Source organism: Paramisgurnus dabryanus, chromosome 21 (genome assembly GCF_030506205.2).
Source record: "Paramisgurnus dabryanus chromosome 21, PD_genome_1.1, whole genome shotgun sequence".
Classification (NCBI taxonomy): domain Eukaryota; kingdom Metazoa; phylum Chordata; class Actinopteri; order Cypriniformes; family Cobitidae; genus Paramisgurnus; species Paramisgurnus dabryanus.
The window spans coordinates 11,206,723-11,224,942 of record NC_133357.1 but is presented as its reverse complement, the minus strand read 5'-3'; the positions used below and the strand labels follow the sequence as shown (position 1 = coordinate 11,224,942).

At 37.2% G+C, this 18,220-nt stretch overlaps 1 protein-coding gene across 1 annotated transcript in view; it reads right to left on the bottom strand.

Annotated features, from left to right (window-relative positions):
* ctnnbip1 (catenin, beta interacting protein 1) overlaps nucleotides 1-18,220 on the bottom strand; it is a 30,415-nt gene that overhangs the window by 10,613 nt on the left and 1,582 nt on the right. Inside the window, exons 2-3 of the mRNA XM_065285547.1 lie at nucleotides 5,228-5,345; nucleotides 4,702-4,792 (exon numbers count right to left, since the gene is read on the bottom strand). Of these exons, the coding sequence (XP_065141619.1) occupies nucleotides 4,702-4,792; nucleotides 5,228-5,323 (187 nt within the window). The 5' untranslated portion in view covers nucleotides 5,324-5,345. The remainder of the gene's footprint in view (nucleotides 1-4,701; nucleotides 4,793-5,227; nucleotides 5,346-18,220) is intronic.

Genomic DNA, 18,220 nt, shown 5'->3' with positions numbered 1-18,220 from the left:
ACATCAGCTGTTTTGAGGACAGTGAAAAACGTGCTATACAGATAAGTAAATTGTGTGAAAAATACTGCGTTTTTTGAAACATGAACACATGTTATATTGCGCACTGTAAACACAATCAAAGCTTCAAAAACACAAAAAGAACAGGATCTTTAACATCAATAGACGATAATAATATGAACAGCAGGTCTGTGATGGGACAGGCTAACAAATCAACCATCTACTCAGTTTTTCAGTTTTGCTAGTGAGCTACAGCTGGAAAACAAAATAACTGTAAATACATTTAACAATACAAATGAACAGATTTAGGCCTACAATAATAGCCTGAGAGCAAATGCATTATAAATACCTTAATGTGCTATTTCTCCTTTTTTATTTTAGCCAAAAGCAAAAGTAATTCATTCAATCCGTCCTGAATTCTAAAGCAGAATGCTGAATATTTTTTTCTTTGAGATTTTATGCGGTGCAGACATTACAGGAAAACAGCTTTTCGGGCATGGTTTTATAAATGCCTGACTCATTGGTTTGGTAATGAAGCTTCTTAAGAATGCTCCATGTCGCTCCGAGTGCAGTCTGGGATTACGCTGTCTGAGAAGGATTATACCAGCAGACGCAAGAAAAAAAAATGTTGACTCTGCTTGCAGATGGATAATACACACAACTAAATGAAGCATTGCTTTGAACTCTGTTTTTGAAGGGCAATCACTTACACAACGTTGCTATTGAGTCGATACGATCTTCACCAGTCCAAGAACAATTAAAGCTTGTAAAAGAGCAGCATCCTTTCAAACGCAGCGTGTCACACATACAGGGCAGAAAGCGTGAGTGTGCTGTTCCTACACCATTCATTTGTAAATAACAATGTGGCTCGCCTGAAGGTCCACTAATGAGACCCGTTCCTCACCCTCATTCACACACCACCATGGAGCCTCTGTCCACCCTGATCGCAACCCATTCCGTCGCCATGGAAACTGACTACTGTACAAAACCCAAGGCTAATGACAAAGGGATGCCAGTCTGTTTTCAATGGTGAGGTTCAGAGCTCAGACATGCTACTCACAGGCTTTCAACATAAATAAAATATATACATTTATATTAAGGATGCATCAATATATAGGGCAGATTATAGAGGTGGGAAAACACATCAAAACTCTTTTCAATTTTTTAATTAGGTGACAATGACAAAAGAATTGCAGTTTGCATTTGGGCTGTAAAAATATTAAGCCTCATGATATTTTGTTGGGAAATATTGTTTCTTTAAAATGCAATATTGATATTTGTAAAATAAAAATCATACAAGATTCATGACAGTTGTTTCGTTTGGAGTTTACATCCCGATCACTAGATAGCGTTCTTCTAATCTCTGAACTTAAACTAAGTACTAGCATAGGGGTGCGCCACAAACTGTTTTGCCAAGGTTTGCATGTGGTGGTGTGTTCTCAATGACAGCTTTCCTAAAATGATACTCTATTGCAGTAATCTCTAACATGTTTCCCGCAGGCACCAGGCGGCCCTCACAGAGTCTGTGAGTTGCCCCCCAAAGCACATTCTATTAATAGCCTCGATTTTAATGTTTATTTATTACATATTTTTATCTTAGCTTGGCTTCTTTTATGAATTTTAACATGTTAAACAATGCTAAAACATATCAACAAGTAAAATAAAATTATATCAACAAGTAAAACTAAAAGTTTTGGGGGGACTAGATAAAAAAGTAGCCCTCCAGATTGTTTTATCCATTGTGGTAGCCCTTGCTCACCAAAAGGTTGGAGACCCCTGTTGCATTCCTAAAATAGGTAATATCCCAATATATCGCCATGCTTGACAGTAACGCAATGCATCACAACATATTGCAAACAACCTCTGTATCATGAGACGCATTTTATTTTTGTGTTGCCTGGGTTTTAAAATACAATATGTTACATGGAACGAGACGTATCTTATGTATGTATATGAATATATACACACGCACAATCTAGGATTCAAATACATGCTCTTGGTGTTGCTAGCCCTATGCACTTTCAGTTGAGCTCCAGGAAAGCTGCAGCTAAGTGCAAAAGTTCCCTCCTCTTCCTCCTTTCCTGACATCACCATTCAGCCTCATTCCTTAAACTTCAAGGCCTGAGAACTGATTAAAAATACATAACATTTATAATATATGCCTATGGTAATAAGCTAATTAGATGAGCCCTAAATGCAAATGCCAGAAAGAAACACTAAGGTGTTGAAATTTCAACACACAACATCTTCATAAAATGTTATTATGCCCGTTTTTTTTTCTCATAAACCAGTGGTTCTCAAACTAGGGGGGTGCGAGATGGTGCAAGTTTTATGACATTGTATAAAATACATTAAATTATTATAAATTCTGTATAAAAATATACCTACAAACCAACAGCACTACACTGTATCATTTAATGATTTGTTTAATTCAAATTCTACATTTAAAATTGTTTTATGTCATGATGGTTTTTTTTTTGGTGGGGACGCGCGAAGGGTTGCACCCTACACAAGGCGGGACGCACAGTAAAAAGTTTGAGAACCACTGTCATAAACAAAGATGGGTGGGGGCTCCATTACACAAAGGGGTCTGTTCACATGAGAGAACAATAGCGGTTTACAGAGTGAAAAAGTTGCCACAGTGGTTGCCTCTATAGACTCAACAGTACATCTCTAGTCTATTTATTTCACTGTGTTGACTGCAAAATGAATTCCCATCCATATACGGTATTCACAAACCATAAAGCCAGCCCTTTAAATTTATGCCAAAAGTCTGAGAGACCTACAGATCATTCATATTTATAAATGAAAGGCCACGTAAGAGCTCACAAGAGCTAACTCGCAACATATCAGAATGAAGGGCAAATATAGATTTATCTGCATAGATCTATTAGCCGCTGGGTGACTCATTTTCCGAGGTGTTGCATGCAAACACGGGCAGCCCTCTGAGACATCTTAATACGTAAATAATTTATCTAACTGCAGTATATTCCCTCGAGATCCTGCTTCATTTTGGTCTTTTGCGAGAAAACATTATCCATCTTAGATCTAAACTACCATCCATTTGCAACAATATTACCTCTTACATTATCGGCTTTATTTGCTTAAAATAAGTGCCTTCGCTAAATGCATTCTTAGTGTTCACCTCAGAACACCCTTTAGCATTTCCATCGCCAGATTTATTTTTGGGTTCACACAGATAGCAAGTTTGTTTTAATGGAAACTGACAAATCTCAGAGCACATCCTTTAACAAGAACAATAGTCTGTGCATTGAATAAAGATCACTAACCCCAGTAATGGCAAAATAAAGAGTTTGTTCTCACTTTGAGAAGGGCTTACAGACGACTATTGTGTTGTTAAGTAAATGCATTTCTCTTTCATCTCAGCTTCATTAGACGGTGGATGATCACACGCTCTTAGTGAGTTTAATAAACAGAGATCGCTTTTATCTGAGGCAGCCATTTTCATTTGTTATTGTAGATGCATCGCATCGCTGTATCTTATTAAAATCCCACACATAAAAAATGTGTTCATCGGCGATGGAAGATTTCATAACAAACTCGAGCAAGAAGATGAGCAAGAGTATTTGTGGAGGAAAAATCCCAGAGGTGCATCTCTATTCTGCTACTGCATTATTTATTAGATCCTACCAAAAAGAGCTCAACATTGATATGCTTGCTTAACAACCGAGCTAGTATACATAATTAACGAGCACAAAATCTGTGCTCCATCCTTTTATACATCTAGTGTTATATGCATCTGTTTTTTCCAAAGCATGTGAATTTCAGGCATGGTGGATAAAGATGATAATGCAGTCTCATCCTAATTATGTGATATGATGCAACTAACAAGTTATTTCGCTATAACTTATCATCTTGGTTGAAAACAAAGGAGATCATCTTTGCAATACATGGAGCATTTGGCTGACAACAGGAACAATTTATGTTGTGCTAGTGCCCCCTTGTGTTGGGTCAACACTTGTGCAGCATTAAAAGCACATCCTTCAAATTTCTACTAGATTAATAATTTTATTGATTAATATGCATTTACAACAATCATTTACATGACCAATGCATAGTCAGAGTAAAGCATTGATGTTTTTGATTTGATAAAAACATATTTATTTTTTATTTTTTTTATTTTTTTTAAGTTAAAGTTCACCCAAAAATGATCAACTACTCTCCTTCATGTTGTTACATACCTGTATACAGTTCTTTGTTATATATTGTTTGTTAGATATTTTAAGAAATGTTTCAAACCAAACTCATCAGAAGCCCCATTGACTGCCATAGTATTCTTTTTCCTACCATGGAAGTCAATGGGGCTTTTGATCGATTTGATTTAAAAAATATCTTCCTTTGTGTTCATCAAAACAAAGAAATGTATACAGGTTTGTAAAAACATCCCAATGAGTAAACAATGACATAATTTTGGGGTGAACTACCCCTTTAAGATAAACCCTGTGACCTATGACAAGGACAAATTTCATTTTGTACATTTATGATCTCGAGTTACCCAACCCAACAGGCATGCCATCTTATCACCTATATCAGATTATAAACTAAAACATACAATCAGGAAAGAAAATAATCCTTCCCTGGCTAGTGTAATAAGAACCACAGTATCTTAAATATGCAAGGGTGGATGTGTGATGTCTCAGCTTTGCCATGTGGTGTTCAGGGCTGTGGTAAATGTTGACTTACCCTGGTCAATGGGGTGCTGTGGCAACTGACTCATCTGGCTGTGCACCACGCCTGCATAATTTCGCAGAAACGCTTCCTCATTTGGTGTCAGCTGCAAGGGTGGGGGAAAAATCATAACACATGGCAATGAAAAGTCAATGCTGGGTTCATAATCATTTTGAGACAATAAACTGTCTAGACTAGCTAAGGGTTAGTTTGAAGGGACAATGAAATGGTCACGAAATCTAGAAAGGCAGCAAGTTTATACTAAGCTTAGACTAAAACAACCTTTTTGCTTATTTAAATGTATCCAGTGTGTTGGCATTATTGATCAGAACATGTTAGTATACAAAATTTGTAATAATATTTCAAGCAAAAATTATCCAACATATATAAATAAATGACATTAACCCCTTAAAATGATACAGTCTACTACATTAAATATCAAGACCTTTTGGCTCACATGCTGAATTAATATGAGTTGGCAATGACATTTTGGGATGACAATAAAGCTCATTACAACTTAAACGCTTGTTGTTTGACTTACGTTTGATCCCATTTTCTTGAGCATGAGCAGCACCCGCACCTTCTGCTGGATGTACATCTCCTCAGGAGACTTGCCAGGGGCTTCCTCACGGTTCATCCCCCCTGCTCCTGAAGCACCGCTAAACCACCACACATAAACAGAAAGATAGTTTTCACTTTCATTTCAGAAACTGAAATTAAATGCATTCAGACTTAAAGTCTTACATCATCTATAGTCACATTTGTGGTTATTTTGTTAACTTTTATAGACACAAAATTATAGCAATGCAATTTAATGCATACTCGAAGAGCGAAATTTCTCTAGTTATTTTAGTTGGCCAAAGAGTCTGAATACTTGTGATGAAAATAAAGTGATCCAAACAAACTCTCAACAGCGCGAGACATGCCTCCCCAAGGGACCACCAGAGAAAATTTGGGGAGACGTGGAGTGTAAAAATAGGTTTCACTATATCGTACTAACAAGCTATTTCACATAAAAGATGCTCACATAACTCACATCATCGAAAAAACCTGCATTTACAAAAATAACCCAGTTCAAAAGACACAAACATTTCCTGATGCAAGAAGGCAACACAATACATTTAGAGCCAGGGGTATGTAAACTTTAAACAGGATAATTGGTGTAAATTGATAATATTAAGTTTCTCCCAAAGAACCCTGGTAATGTTTAGTTTGCTTAAAAAGGGAATATTTTTAACAAAATATTAACTCTTTCCCCATCATTGACGATTCATCGTCAATTAAGGGAAAAAAGCTTCCCTGCCAATGACGAGTATTTTCGGCAATCCGTAATACCGCTACTATCCACAAACTTATAAAACCCGGAAGTATCGCCCTAGGGCAGGGATTCCCAAAGTGTGGTACGCGCACCCCCAGGGGTACGCGAGCTGCCACCAGGGGGTGCGCGAGAGGAAAAATGTAATGGCGGTCTGTTTCTTTAAGTGGGATTTTCCATACAATAAATAAATAAAAAAATGAACAGTAAACATTTCCTTTTTAATCGCTTTTATTTTAAATAAAAAACTATAATTTATTAGTTTTTGATAGAAACGTAGAAGACAGCTGCTGTCTTTTTCTACGCACTGCTCTTCTGTTATGCACTGCAGCCGCTATATGCGTGCCAACTCGTTTCATTCATTCCATATATATTATAAATATGCTTAACTGACTGAAATCAGGGAAACTGTCATGTGGGACGTCTTATGATAAAGTTGTTAGTCACGAAGGAGGAGAGGGACCAAGAGAGAGAGACTTTTTTATGGCAAAAATAGAAATAATGAAATGTGACGAGACATGGGCACAGGATACGCGAGCAATGTGTTTTCATGCATGGTAAAGAGACCGCCAATGAATTATATAATAAAATACATAAATACTTACTGTAGAGAACTTATTAAAAGCTTTCATTTAATTTTGTTTGAAACTTGAGCTGTTATAATGAATCTGCAAACTATTATACACCTTTTGTGCGAACAGTAAAGGCTTTCGTGAATGTGTTTGATGGGTCTGCACGTGACGCACTGGTAAACATTAGGAAACCTCTCATATGTCATCTATTAGCTGACGGCAGTAAGTGTACGTTTTTTACCATAGTAAACTCGAATGGCGTCTAAATATCACAGTGGTTAAACGCATACACGGGGGCGCGCATCATCTACCAGAAAAAAAGTTTGGGAACCCCTGCCCTAGGGCAGGGGTGTCCATTCCTGCTCCTGGAGGACCGGTGTCTCAGCAGAGTTTTATTCCGACCCTAATCAAACAAACCTGATCCAGCTAATCAAGATCTTACAGACTAGATACTTTGAGGCAGGTGTGTTGAGGCAAGTTTTAGCTAAACTCTGCAGGACACCGGCCCTCCAGGACCGACTTTGGATACCCCTGCTTAGGGCAAACGGCTGTATGCTCGTGTATGTTTTGATTATTGCTCTGAATCTGATCTCTATCAAAAGTCAGTTAGTTTTATGGTGCTACTTAGCTGTATTTTTTATGTTTTTTTTATGTTTATATTTTTCATTTCAAAATTCCATACTTTTCCACACTTCCCTACAGATTTTTCAGACCATATTTAACTTGTTCTGATAAATTGTTTAAAATTTAACTGCTAACAAGTATGTTACATTCTAAACATTTAGTATTGGTGGTTTTGCCTTTTATTAGGATAGGAAAGTAGTTAGGAAGTGAGGTGGGGGAGAGAGGGGGGCGGGATGGGGAAAAGTCCATGAGCCAGGACTCGAACTACACTGTAAAAAGTGTTTCTGTGCCTTAGTAGATTTAACTAAATAAAATGAGTAAACGGTGTTACAATTTTTTAATTTTAATTTTTTAAATCAAAATATGAGTTAAAATAACATAATAATTTGAATAATTTTAGTAATTCTAAATGAACACATCATTGAGTAAATTCAACTTCATTTTATCATGTATAATCCACTTAAATTTGTAAGAAGGAAATTAACTTAATAATTTTGTGTTGAAACTACGTGATTTTATTATTAAACATAACAAACTAGGCAGTGGACTCGTAGTTCCCAGCATGCTTTCGCAGGACTGCATTTGGAGAGTATAATTTGAATTTAAACTCTATTTTATGTGTTTTTAACTAAAAAGAAAGTTTTGTTAGTTTTTAATGTTTATTTATCTTCGAGATTTGGAAGAGTTTCTGTTTCTTCTTTTGAGTTTTGTACTAACCATTGTTCAGAAGGCTGGTGCTTGTGCATAGACTGCATACTGAATTATGTCACGCTTTACAGCTGCCCAAAACGAAATTGGGTGGGCGCATTGATTGAATAAACAATTCGTGCCCTCATCTCACAGAAATATGAAGTTTAAATCAATGTTTGTGGAAACAACAACAAACCATAAAAAAAGTTACTTGTAACAAGAAAAGTAAATTAAACTAACAGAGTAATACTAGAACTATTAGTTAACTAAACTTAATTTTGTTGCATTTGTATTAAGTAAGTAAGTAATATTACAGTGTTTATTATACTTAAAAAAGGTTGCAAGTTGACTCAACCTTAAACTTCCCATGCAATCACTTGCCTCAATTTTTAGAAGTTAGATCTAGGTATTACTTTTTACAAGCACAACAGCCCTACATGGCGACGCACTTACCCACAATGCTATCGGCGCAAAACCTATGTAGGCTTAGGCTATCGTGTTAAATTTTTAAATACAGAAACAGAAGGGATGTTTATGTACAATTAAACAGAAAATTTGAAAATAGAGCTGAAGTCAAATGACAATGCTTTATTTGCTGTTAGGTACAGCAACCCTGAAAAGACTGTTTAAACAATACGCTAATTATAAATAAAATATTTAGAAATTCTATATAAAAATATTGCCTTTTGTGACCTTAACGTACAAAATGCTAAAGCAGTCATAATTTTTAAAGGGTTATTAATTTACCCAAAAATTAAATGTCTATCATCATTTATTTACCCTCACGTCATTCCAAACTAAAGCTGGCAGACTGATCCAATTGCCATAAAAAACGATTGAATATATAATATATATTTATTGTATACATATAGAAATTCTTAATTTTATATTTAGAAAACGAAAAAGGGAAATAGTCTGGAAACATAAATATTTTCCATACTTTTCCAGACCTGGAAATTACTCGAATCAAATTCCATACTTTTCTCCCTGTTTTTTTATGCAATAAAATCGGGGGTCACTAAGACTTTATAATTCTCTAAACAACAGCTGACACAACATATTCTGCTTTAAACCAAGATCTTTGCAGAAGCTTTAAACCATGACTGCGTCTGAAGTCTGAACGCTCTTCAGATCAAGGAACAAGCTGACAGCATCACAAATGGCCCTCATACATATTTAACGGTGGATCTATCCACGTTCCTGCTTTTAATCGTCTTCCTTACTTCCTAATGACCTGTTTTCAAACTCATACCCAGCGTGAAGTATACTCAAGGAACCTGACAGGAGAAATATAATCACAGGAGAGAAGATGTTATAACGTTACATTGCAAAGTATATAGGCAAACGATTCACGCCTGATACTGCAAAATCTATTTTCCAGAAAGCATCATCACAAACAAAGGCACAGTCTGCAGTAATACCATTTAATCCATAATCAATGCAATAATGCCTCCCACATCAATTCAATGTGAATAGAAATCACAAAGGGGAAGTACATCTTCCATTGAAAGAAAAGACAAATGGAGGATTGAAAATGAATGGCAATGGCAATGGTTTTTTGCAGGTTTTGTGAATCTGTCAGACTCGATCCTTTGGCAACATCCAGCCTGTGATGTCTCGCGCTCTTATCCGCACAAAGAGCCTCTAATACATGTTGACAGCTTGTTTGATGTGAGGTTATATATAATTGAAAAGCTGGCTCATCCCTCTATTTCAAGACAGACAACCGTAGGCTGTTCAAACACATCAGTCTGGTCCTGACTCCCCTCCCATGGCCTATCGCCGTGCATTGATGGTATAATAATTTCTTCAGGCGTTTAAAGCTGAAGTGTAAACTGTGTGCCATAAATCACCAAACATAATAGCAAAAACAGTCGGATGCCCAAACAGATAGCTATGCGGCAATCTCGCCTCATTGGTCGAGCCAATGCTGCACCGTTTCCATTTTCTTGCATCTTGCTTATGCATGTTAATCTGAGATTATGAAATCAATTTATACCGTTAATGCAAGCTGTTTTTAAAAACAATATGGTTTTATGTCATTTAAGACGTAAAGCGGTATCAAAACAGATGACACTGGCAAAATATCTAACCCAGATTTCATTCACAATCAATGAGCTGTGGCATCAAAAAGGCCCCCGTATTCAATAATAAAGCAAGCACTTTATTCTGCCGTGTCTCTCTGGCAGTCATGGGGGAAGAGAAGCGAGTGTTCGCTGAACATCAGGACTCAGATGAAAGCCAGAGAGGGACTGGTGTGTCAGCCCTGCTGCTCTGTGACACCAGGCACACCTTCAGGGGGGAGTTGGATCTCTCTCTCTGTCTTTTGATCATGACTGTCCTCCAAGCTGGAGACGAGGCAGACCAGACAGCAGTCATACACACTGCAGCTCACTCATCCCCAAACACTAGCTCACCAGATTTATACCCGTGTAAAGACCTGTGCACAACAACAACAACAATATCCATTCCAAAGGTTTGGGTGTTTTGGGTCTTCAGTAAGTTTAGGGGTTTTAATAAGATCAAGGGATGTTAAACTGGCAACACTGAAGTGGAGTGAATAACAGATTGATGAAATGCTGTTTATAGACTGATGATTGATGTTTCAACAATAAAGAAAGACATGACACATGTGTGACCTTGTTTGTGAAAACTAAGGCTGAAATGATGCATCGCGTTTCCCATTAAAAATATCTGTCTGAAATCGATTCTGTGTTTCATGCACAGCTTGTGCGTGTACTGAGGCTCTTTGATCAGTAGGAAGTCCTTATCAATCTAAAAACACTATGAGTTTGAGTCGTTGCAAAAAAGCAACACTCGTCAAACACATTTTTTTAAATAGTCGTTATTATCATGAAAATACCTGAAACAATTTGAAAAACAGTGATGTAAATATGATTATAGACATTTCCTGGAATAGCGTATCCCTTGTAACTGTACTTCTTTTGCAGCACAAATGCATGAGAGCGCCCTCTGGCTTTTGGATGTGGCTGCATTTTACCGTAATTCATTCATTGATAAGACACTCACTAACACGATTAATCGTCCAAGCCCTAGTGAAAACCCAACTAAAGTCATTTTTTGTGATTTACTATGGTCTACATAAAATAATACTACATAATGTAATAAATTATTTGAAATATAACCTAATCTCTTTAATATTGACTAAGTAAGGCTATGTCAAAGATTAAAATCAATTACTTTAGTTTACAACTTTTTTCCATTTCAATTATTTATTTATTTTCTTATCATGGTAATGCAACACGAAATATCACAACAACAATCCAACAAACACAACAAAAATACATTCCATGACAAAGATTACGATAAAGAAAAAATCGTATAAACTCCTAGCCCAAAATTCGAATTTTACATATTATTTATATTATTACACATTATTATATTGTATTATAGGCCATTTAATATTTAGCTATGTTAAGTAGGGATCGACCGATATGGACTTTTTTAGTGCTGATGCCGATACCGATTTATGTTTCATCAGACGTAGCCGATGGCTGACGATTTTCTTGAGCCGATATTTGGAGTCGATACTGCTTTTGCTCACTCAATTTACATCATAAATATGACACAATAGCCCTTTTCACACACAAATTCCGTAAAATACATGGGAAAGGCATCCGGGATTTTTCCAGGATGATTAAATATTTTGTTCATTCACACTGCCATGACTACCCGGCTTCTGATGGTCCCGGAAAGACACGTGACCTGTTGAAAGTCCCGCCCTCTCTTCTACGCAGCGTCTGAAGTTTGCATATTATTTGAAGAGTTTGGTTCCAAAACGCAATAAACGCCATTTTTGAAAAAAATGAGTTACTGCCAGAATTTTACGCAAAATCCATTATCCGCCGTGTTATTCTGTCATCTTTTCTCCCTTTTTTTCCAAAATGCAACAAACGCCACTCCCCCTTTTCTACAGAATGCCATAAATCCACTCCACAGATTACAGCGCACCATTCACGCAATGTAAACAAACAATGGCGGCGCGCTGAGTACACGGAATCCTAGTTTTCCTCATCTACTTTGTACTTCGTGATCAAACAAAAACAAAATAATACTTTAATAGCATTGATAAACCTGTGATGGTTTTCTGTGACGGGAAAGAAACGTAAGCCATCAACATCTAATAATTTACGCAAAAGGCACGGGTGCTTGTTTGCCCGGGCCGACAGCATCAAGGTTCTGTCATGATAACACATTGACCCCAGGGGATCTTATGAAAAAATTTCCATAATTTTACTCAAAGTCAACGAAAATCGAGCAGGACCAAAACATTTTACAGCTGATCGCTGTGAAAAACATTAAGCCACGACGTCAAGTATAACCGCAGCAATGACAGTGTTCTTAATATGACAAAGTAAATGTTTTGATTAATGACATTAATGTTTATATTTTTAATTAGTGTGTACAACTAGTCAACTAAATGAATATAACATGGCAAGGATGAATGCACATTTATATAGGCTATTGATTCAATAGATTTATAGCATTTTGAATAAAAACTTGTCATGGATTTATTGCATTTTGTGGAAAAAATAATCAGTTTTTATAATAAATCTTTGAAAATCAAGTTATGGATTTGAATTTTTTATGTTTTTATAACCTAAAGATGCTATGTGAAAGTTTGTAACAGAAAATAGTGGTTTTCATCTTGTCACTTTCTTGGTATAGAAAACATGTTTTTACCAAAATTTGTCAAAATGGATTTATTGCGTTTTGGAACCAAACTCTTCATTTATTATTTCTCTCTCCAGAAACAACTCGCGTGCATTTTTGTTTATGAAAAGACTATAAAGGAGCGCGTGAACGCACAGTTCTATGCTGGTGAATGATCTCAGCTTCAGAGTGGATATTTGACGAGCTCCCTGATCTCTGCTTTAAAACGGTTTTCAGACATTTCTTATCATGATTGTTTATATGCATTTAAAACCCGCATTTTGAGGAGCAGAACGATATATCTTGTTGGTATGACGCACGGGTATTTTCGTTTATTATAGCTCAAATGAGCACGTGACGCGATATTCTTTTATGCTGCTGAATGATCTCTGTTTCAACGCAGTAAGTAACCAGCTAACTTACCTGATATCTGCTTCAGTCCAGTTTGCTGTCATTTCTCGTCGTGAATGTTGTAAATCAATGTTGTGAACCAACTTCATGTTGCCATGACACGCGCGTCCTCACTGCGGCACGTGCGTCATTGTTTATGCGTCTCATTTATCATTTCCTGGTAACTGCTTCAATCTAGTTTGCAACATTTCTCGTGGTGAATGTTTATATGCATGTTATCTCTCGTTGTAAGGAGCTGAACCATAAGCTTTTGGTTTGATGACGCGCGCTTCCTCACTACGACACGCCCATTACGGCATTCTTGCGGCTTCTTGTTCACACAGAGGGTTATCCGGGTATCTGACTAGGTCCTCTTTCCGGCAACGATCCCAGAAGATTAACGGAACGAGTTTTTGTTCACACAGACGCTTGTCTGGCAATTTTACGGGTATTTTCTGGGACCAGAGGTCTGTGTGAATGGGGTTATAGATGCCAAATGTTACAAGTTTCAATTTAAAAAAGTAACATTTATTGAACTTACAAAAAACTATATTTAACAAACAGTAAAAACAGGTGAGGGTGCTATGGAACCATGAACTGCACCCTCCACAATGACGAGGAACTATCAGCAAAGGATATTGATTTCTAGCACTTTACTACTACAAATATATAGAGATGAGAAATAAAACCCTGTTTTGTCCAGGTATGATCAGCTGTTAGCCCGAGCTTTCGATGTGGTCATGGAAAGGTTGGTTGTTTTTAGTCACATGACCTGCAATCGCTTGTGGCTTTTTATTGAAATTATAGAAAACATTCCCCTAATATTACAAAAATTACATAGAAATTTGTTTATTTTGTTTTCTGATACATTGGGTAAAAAATTGACAAACCCAATCCACTATGTTGCAATTAAACCTATTCTGGGTTCTTTCAACCCATTGTTGGGTCAAATATAAACATCTAGGGTTAATTTAACCCAGCATTTTTAGAGTGAAAACTTTCTGCTACAACAGTAAATGATTTATAAGTATACATTTACGAAAAACTGAAAACCCTTTCTAGAAAATAAAATATTTAAAAAGAACATAATTAATTAACTTTTAAATAAATTACCATTCAAAAATGTATCATGGCTCACACTATCCTTTTAGCAAGCCACACACAGAATTTCTAAGTAATACTGATATCAAGTAATACATAATTTATTTGAAAAATATCATCACCAGGGTCATGCTTGCTTCTAAAGAGATGTCTAATCATGTGACTTTGTACAGTCCTTTGGGCGGACTTCTAAAAATAAAACACCTATCCACTGTTACAGTCATGACCCAGGTTGCACTGTGAATCCTCATTTGGTTGCACAGTTAAATTGTAGATAAATTCGAATTACACTTGTGTGCACCACAGAGTGCCTGTGTATAAATCCCACGCATAAGATAACTCCTCACATGGTGTCTTAGCCGAAATAAACCTGTGCACTGGTGCGAAGTCATAATACTGAGCAAAACAGACAAAAGATCAACTCATCCGTGACTTCTGCCACCATCCATGTAGGGATGGTGCACGAGCCCTGCAAGAAGATACACAAACCAGATATCGCTGCTATTTATAGACTCATCAAGACATTTGAATCCTCAGCTTGCAGCGACAGATTCCTCAATTGTACTTTGAATTCAATATGATGCCAAATTCAAAAAACAAATTTGTAAATATCTGATGTTTTTTTTTTATTACAGCAATAAAACCATCCTAAGGTTTACGTAAGGGATAATCCACGGCTAGCCATGCATTAAAGGGTTTTAATGCACGACGTAGAGGCGAAGAACCACCCGACGCGTAGCGGAGTAAAAACACACGGGTAAAACCAAACCCTATTCATTCACAAATCTTTTTATATGACTTGTGTGACGTATAACAAGGTGCAGAGAGAGAAAATTAGCGCCATGGCAGAAAATCATTGTGGCGACGGAGACGATGGACAACGCAACAATATTGGTTCTAATATAATAAAGACGATCACGATGTTTCAAACAATTCTTACAATTCTTACTTTTTCAAGAAAAACATTTATTGCAGGAATTTTTAGCAGGAATCGTGCAGCCCTAGTATTGACTATGATGTTTCCATAAGAAAATCCATTAATGACCACAAATAATCCCAGAGTTGTAATTTAGCATAAGCTGCATTCTAGCATCTGATGGTCGGCTTCAGAAGTTTGTTGACTTATTAAACCTGAACTTATCATGGTTAAAAAAAGTCCAACAACTTTCATCTTTAGTCCTCCTCAGGCAAGCATAGAGCAAAAGCTGTGATCAAAGAGCGAGAGTTTGAAACTCTGTTACTTTAAATTTACAAGTTGCTCCAATACTGTAATACATCTGCAAATTGTTGTATTTGTATCACAAAGGCCATTAATAAATAGACAAGCACTACAAAGACATATGCACGAACGGCAAATTTACTGCCTGAGGTGCCACTATAGATTTCTATGGCAAACAGAGTCAGTCCACAAGACAAATCATATGGCCAGAGAAAGTAAATGTCAGTGAGCCTTTTCAGTAGCATTAAAGGGACACTTCAACCATTTGCATTCATCTTTGTATAGTTAGAACCCCAGTCATGTTTTTAAATGGTCGTACATCATTTCCTCAGTTGCCACTGAGAAAGGAGAAATACAGATTTCAGTGCTGCACCTCCTTCTTTCAATGATGTAAAAATCATCATTTTGCATAATTGAAAGAAGGAAGTGCTATATCTTTGTTGAGGGAGTGAGACTACAAACACCCCTTTTCTAAGTCAAATAGGCACCAAATTCGAAATGTATGTTACATTTTGACTACAAATATGACGCACTTTAAATAAAGATTAATGTTTCTACGGGTGAAATGCTCCTTTAAGTTCTTTGAGCAGCTTTGCTGAATGAATAATGAATATAAAAATCCTAAAAATGCTCAGTTTTCGTTTAAGCTAAAGGTAATGAACAGGCAAGCAGAGGGTGCTAGTATAGGTTATCTAACCTTATATCAACTAACTCTTGACTAGACTAGGGTTGGACCAGAGTCATGGGGATTACTTTTAAATTGGATATATCTGCTTTTGAGCTCTCAAAGTGGCAGATCAGTTGACTTGCATTATATGAATCACTAGGGGTGTGACGAGACACGTAAGGGCTGGTATAGTCGTGCGTAGGTTTTCATTTATACTTTTGCGTCGTTGTCGCGTCAACGTGCAAACACACGGGCGACCGCTGGTGGGCAGTATCCACTCGTGTAACCACAGTAGCAGCGCGACCGTCAGAGAAGAAAAAGAAGCTTGGCAAGTTAACTCACAAACGAAGAAGAAACAGCAACTTGTTGTGTATAATTTGAGAAGACCAGCAATGATAGAAGTAAATAAACAGCAACTTTTGATGCAGTTTGAGTTAAATCACTTCTCAACTTGGCTCATCTTTGTTTTCACCATCACGAACGGAAATACCTATGACGCAGTTTTTTTTTACCTGACGGGAGGGGTTCTGGTGGACCAATCACAGCGCTTGCGGTCCACGTAGATCTGACGCACTGTTAAAATTTTTGCGAGGTGCGCGTCAGGCTACGAAGAGCTACGCACAGGCTATGGATAGCCTACGGTGTAGAACCTACGCACGACTATAAATCGCCCTTTACTCCACAAGACTAGACGAGAAAGGTTGTGTTAACGAGAACGAGATTTTTACACTTTTAAGAAATCCTTAATGATAAAATTTATGAATGGAAAACTGAAATCACATAATTTTGAAAAGTTTGAACTAATCTAGAACTGTCCCTAACAACTATTCTGGTAATTGATAACTTTCTTCAAAGTTTATTAATTCTGAACATGTTGCGTCTCATAAATGTTATGCAGAATAATTGTTTATTTAGTTTCAACAATTTTCACTCATTTACTGTAGTTACATTTGTGTTATAATAGCATCAAATCAGCCAATCGGCCACATTGCTTTCTCAATATTGGTATTTTCCATTAAAAAACGAGTATTGGCCGACCACGGACTGGCTCTGCATATTGTAAATCACAGAAAATGTAGCGTAACCAATTGTTTAGACATTTAAGGAAAAAGCAAAGTTTTTAGAATTAGTGTGGACACAATGTCACTGTATTTAACAACAATATAGATGAGAACCGATGATAACTAGGTCATAATTTATTATCAACGTATAACCCAGCATTGCAATCCTGCAACTTTAAATTTCAGAAACATGTAACTTGTTCAGAAACCAAATTAATTTAATCATAAACAACAATATGTGTGACGCTGACACAATTAAATGAAAATACCTCCAATAATACCATACAGATGATCCAAAATGAGCCCAGAAGCATTGTAAGACTTATTTTGCTAATACATCAAATCTGTCATCGGAAAGTATTTCACAAGATGGTTGCCATGCACCAGAGCGCTTGTCATGAATCGCAATACAAAACCAACTGCGGAGGGAAGGTCCCTTGAGGAATCCCGGTTGCAATGGCTGTTGGAGATACAGCTACACACTGAATGATAATACGATTGTTTTGCAATTAAGGAAAATATTAACTAGTTGGGATACAGACATTGGGTCCAAACTACAAAATCACGCTTTTCCTCATTATGTGACCATTTCAAAATGACCCAAACATAAATGATCACACGAGCGAGACCATTAACAAAGTGACAAGTGAGATCCCGCAAAAGGTCTCATCTTCAAAGTCAATGGAAGGGGATTGATGAAAAATTAAGCAAGCAGAGGAGGATTTCACTAATTGCCACAGAAGATGCCAGATTTAAGCCTGGATTTCAGCCTTGATCACGCAAAACAGCCCTTAAAGGCATAAACCAGCATGCTTAGCGTCTGACAGACAGAAAACCGAGAGGGTGGGGTGCCAAGCGACACGGGGGGCTGGGCACCCCTACCAAAAATTTGTTGAAGCTTGGCAGGAGGTCTGAGCCAATGCTTAAGCTTGTAGCTCAAAGGCAGCTGATGATCTCCCATTGGGACACAGAGGTTGAGCAGTCCATGAGCCCCACCTGCCCCCATCCTGAAACAGAGGAGGCTGTCTGTGATTCAAAATGACAGAAACCTTCAGCAGAATGTCAAGACTGAAGAAAATACAGTTTCACATCCAAGTTCACAAGTTGCTGGCCCTGCCCTGTTGGCTCTGGAAAGCCACAGCAATTTAAGTGCCCACTGCAGGCAAATGGCCAGATTCATAGCCACACGTTTAGATGACAGATGGAAGTGCGGAGGTATTT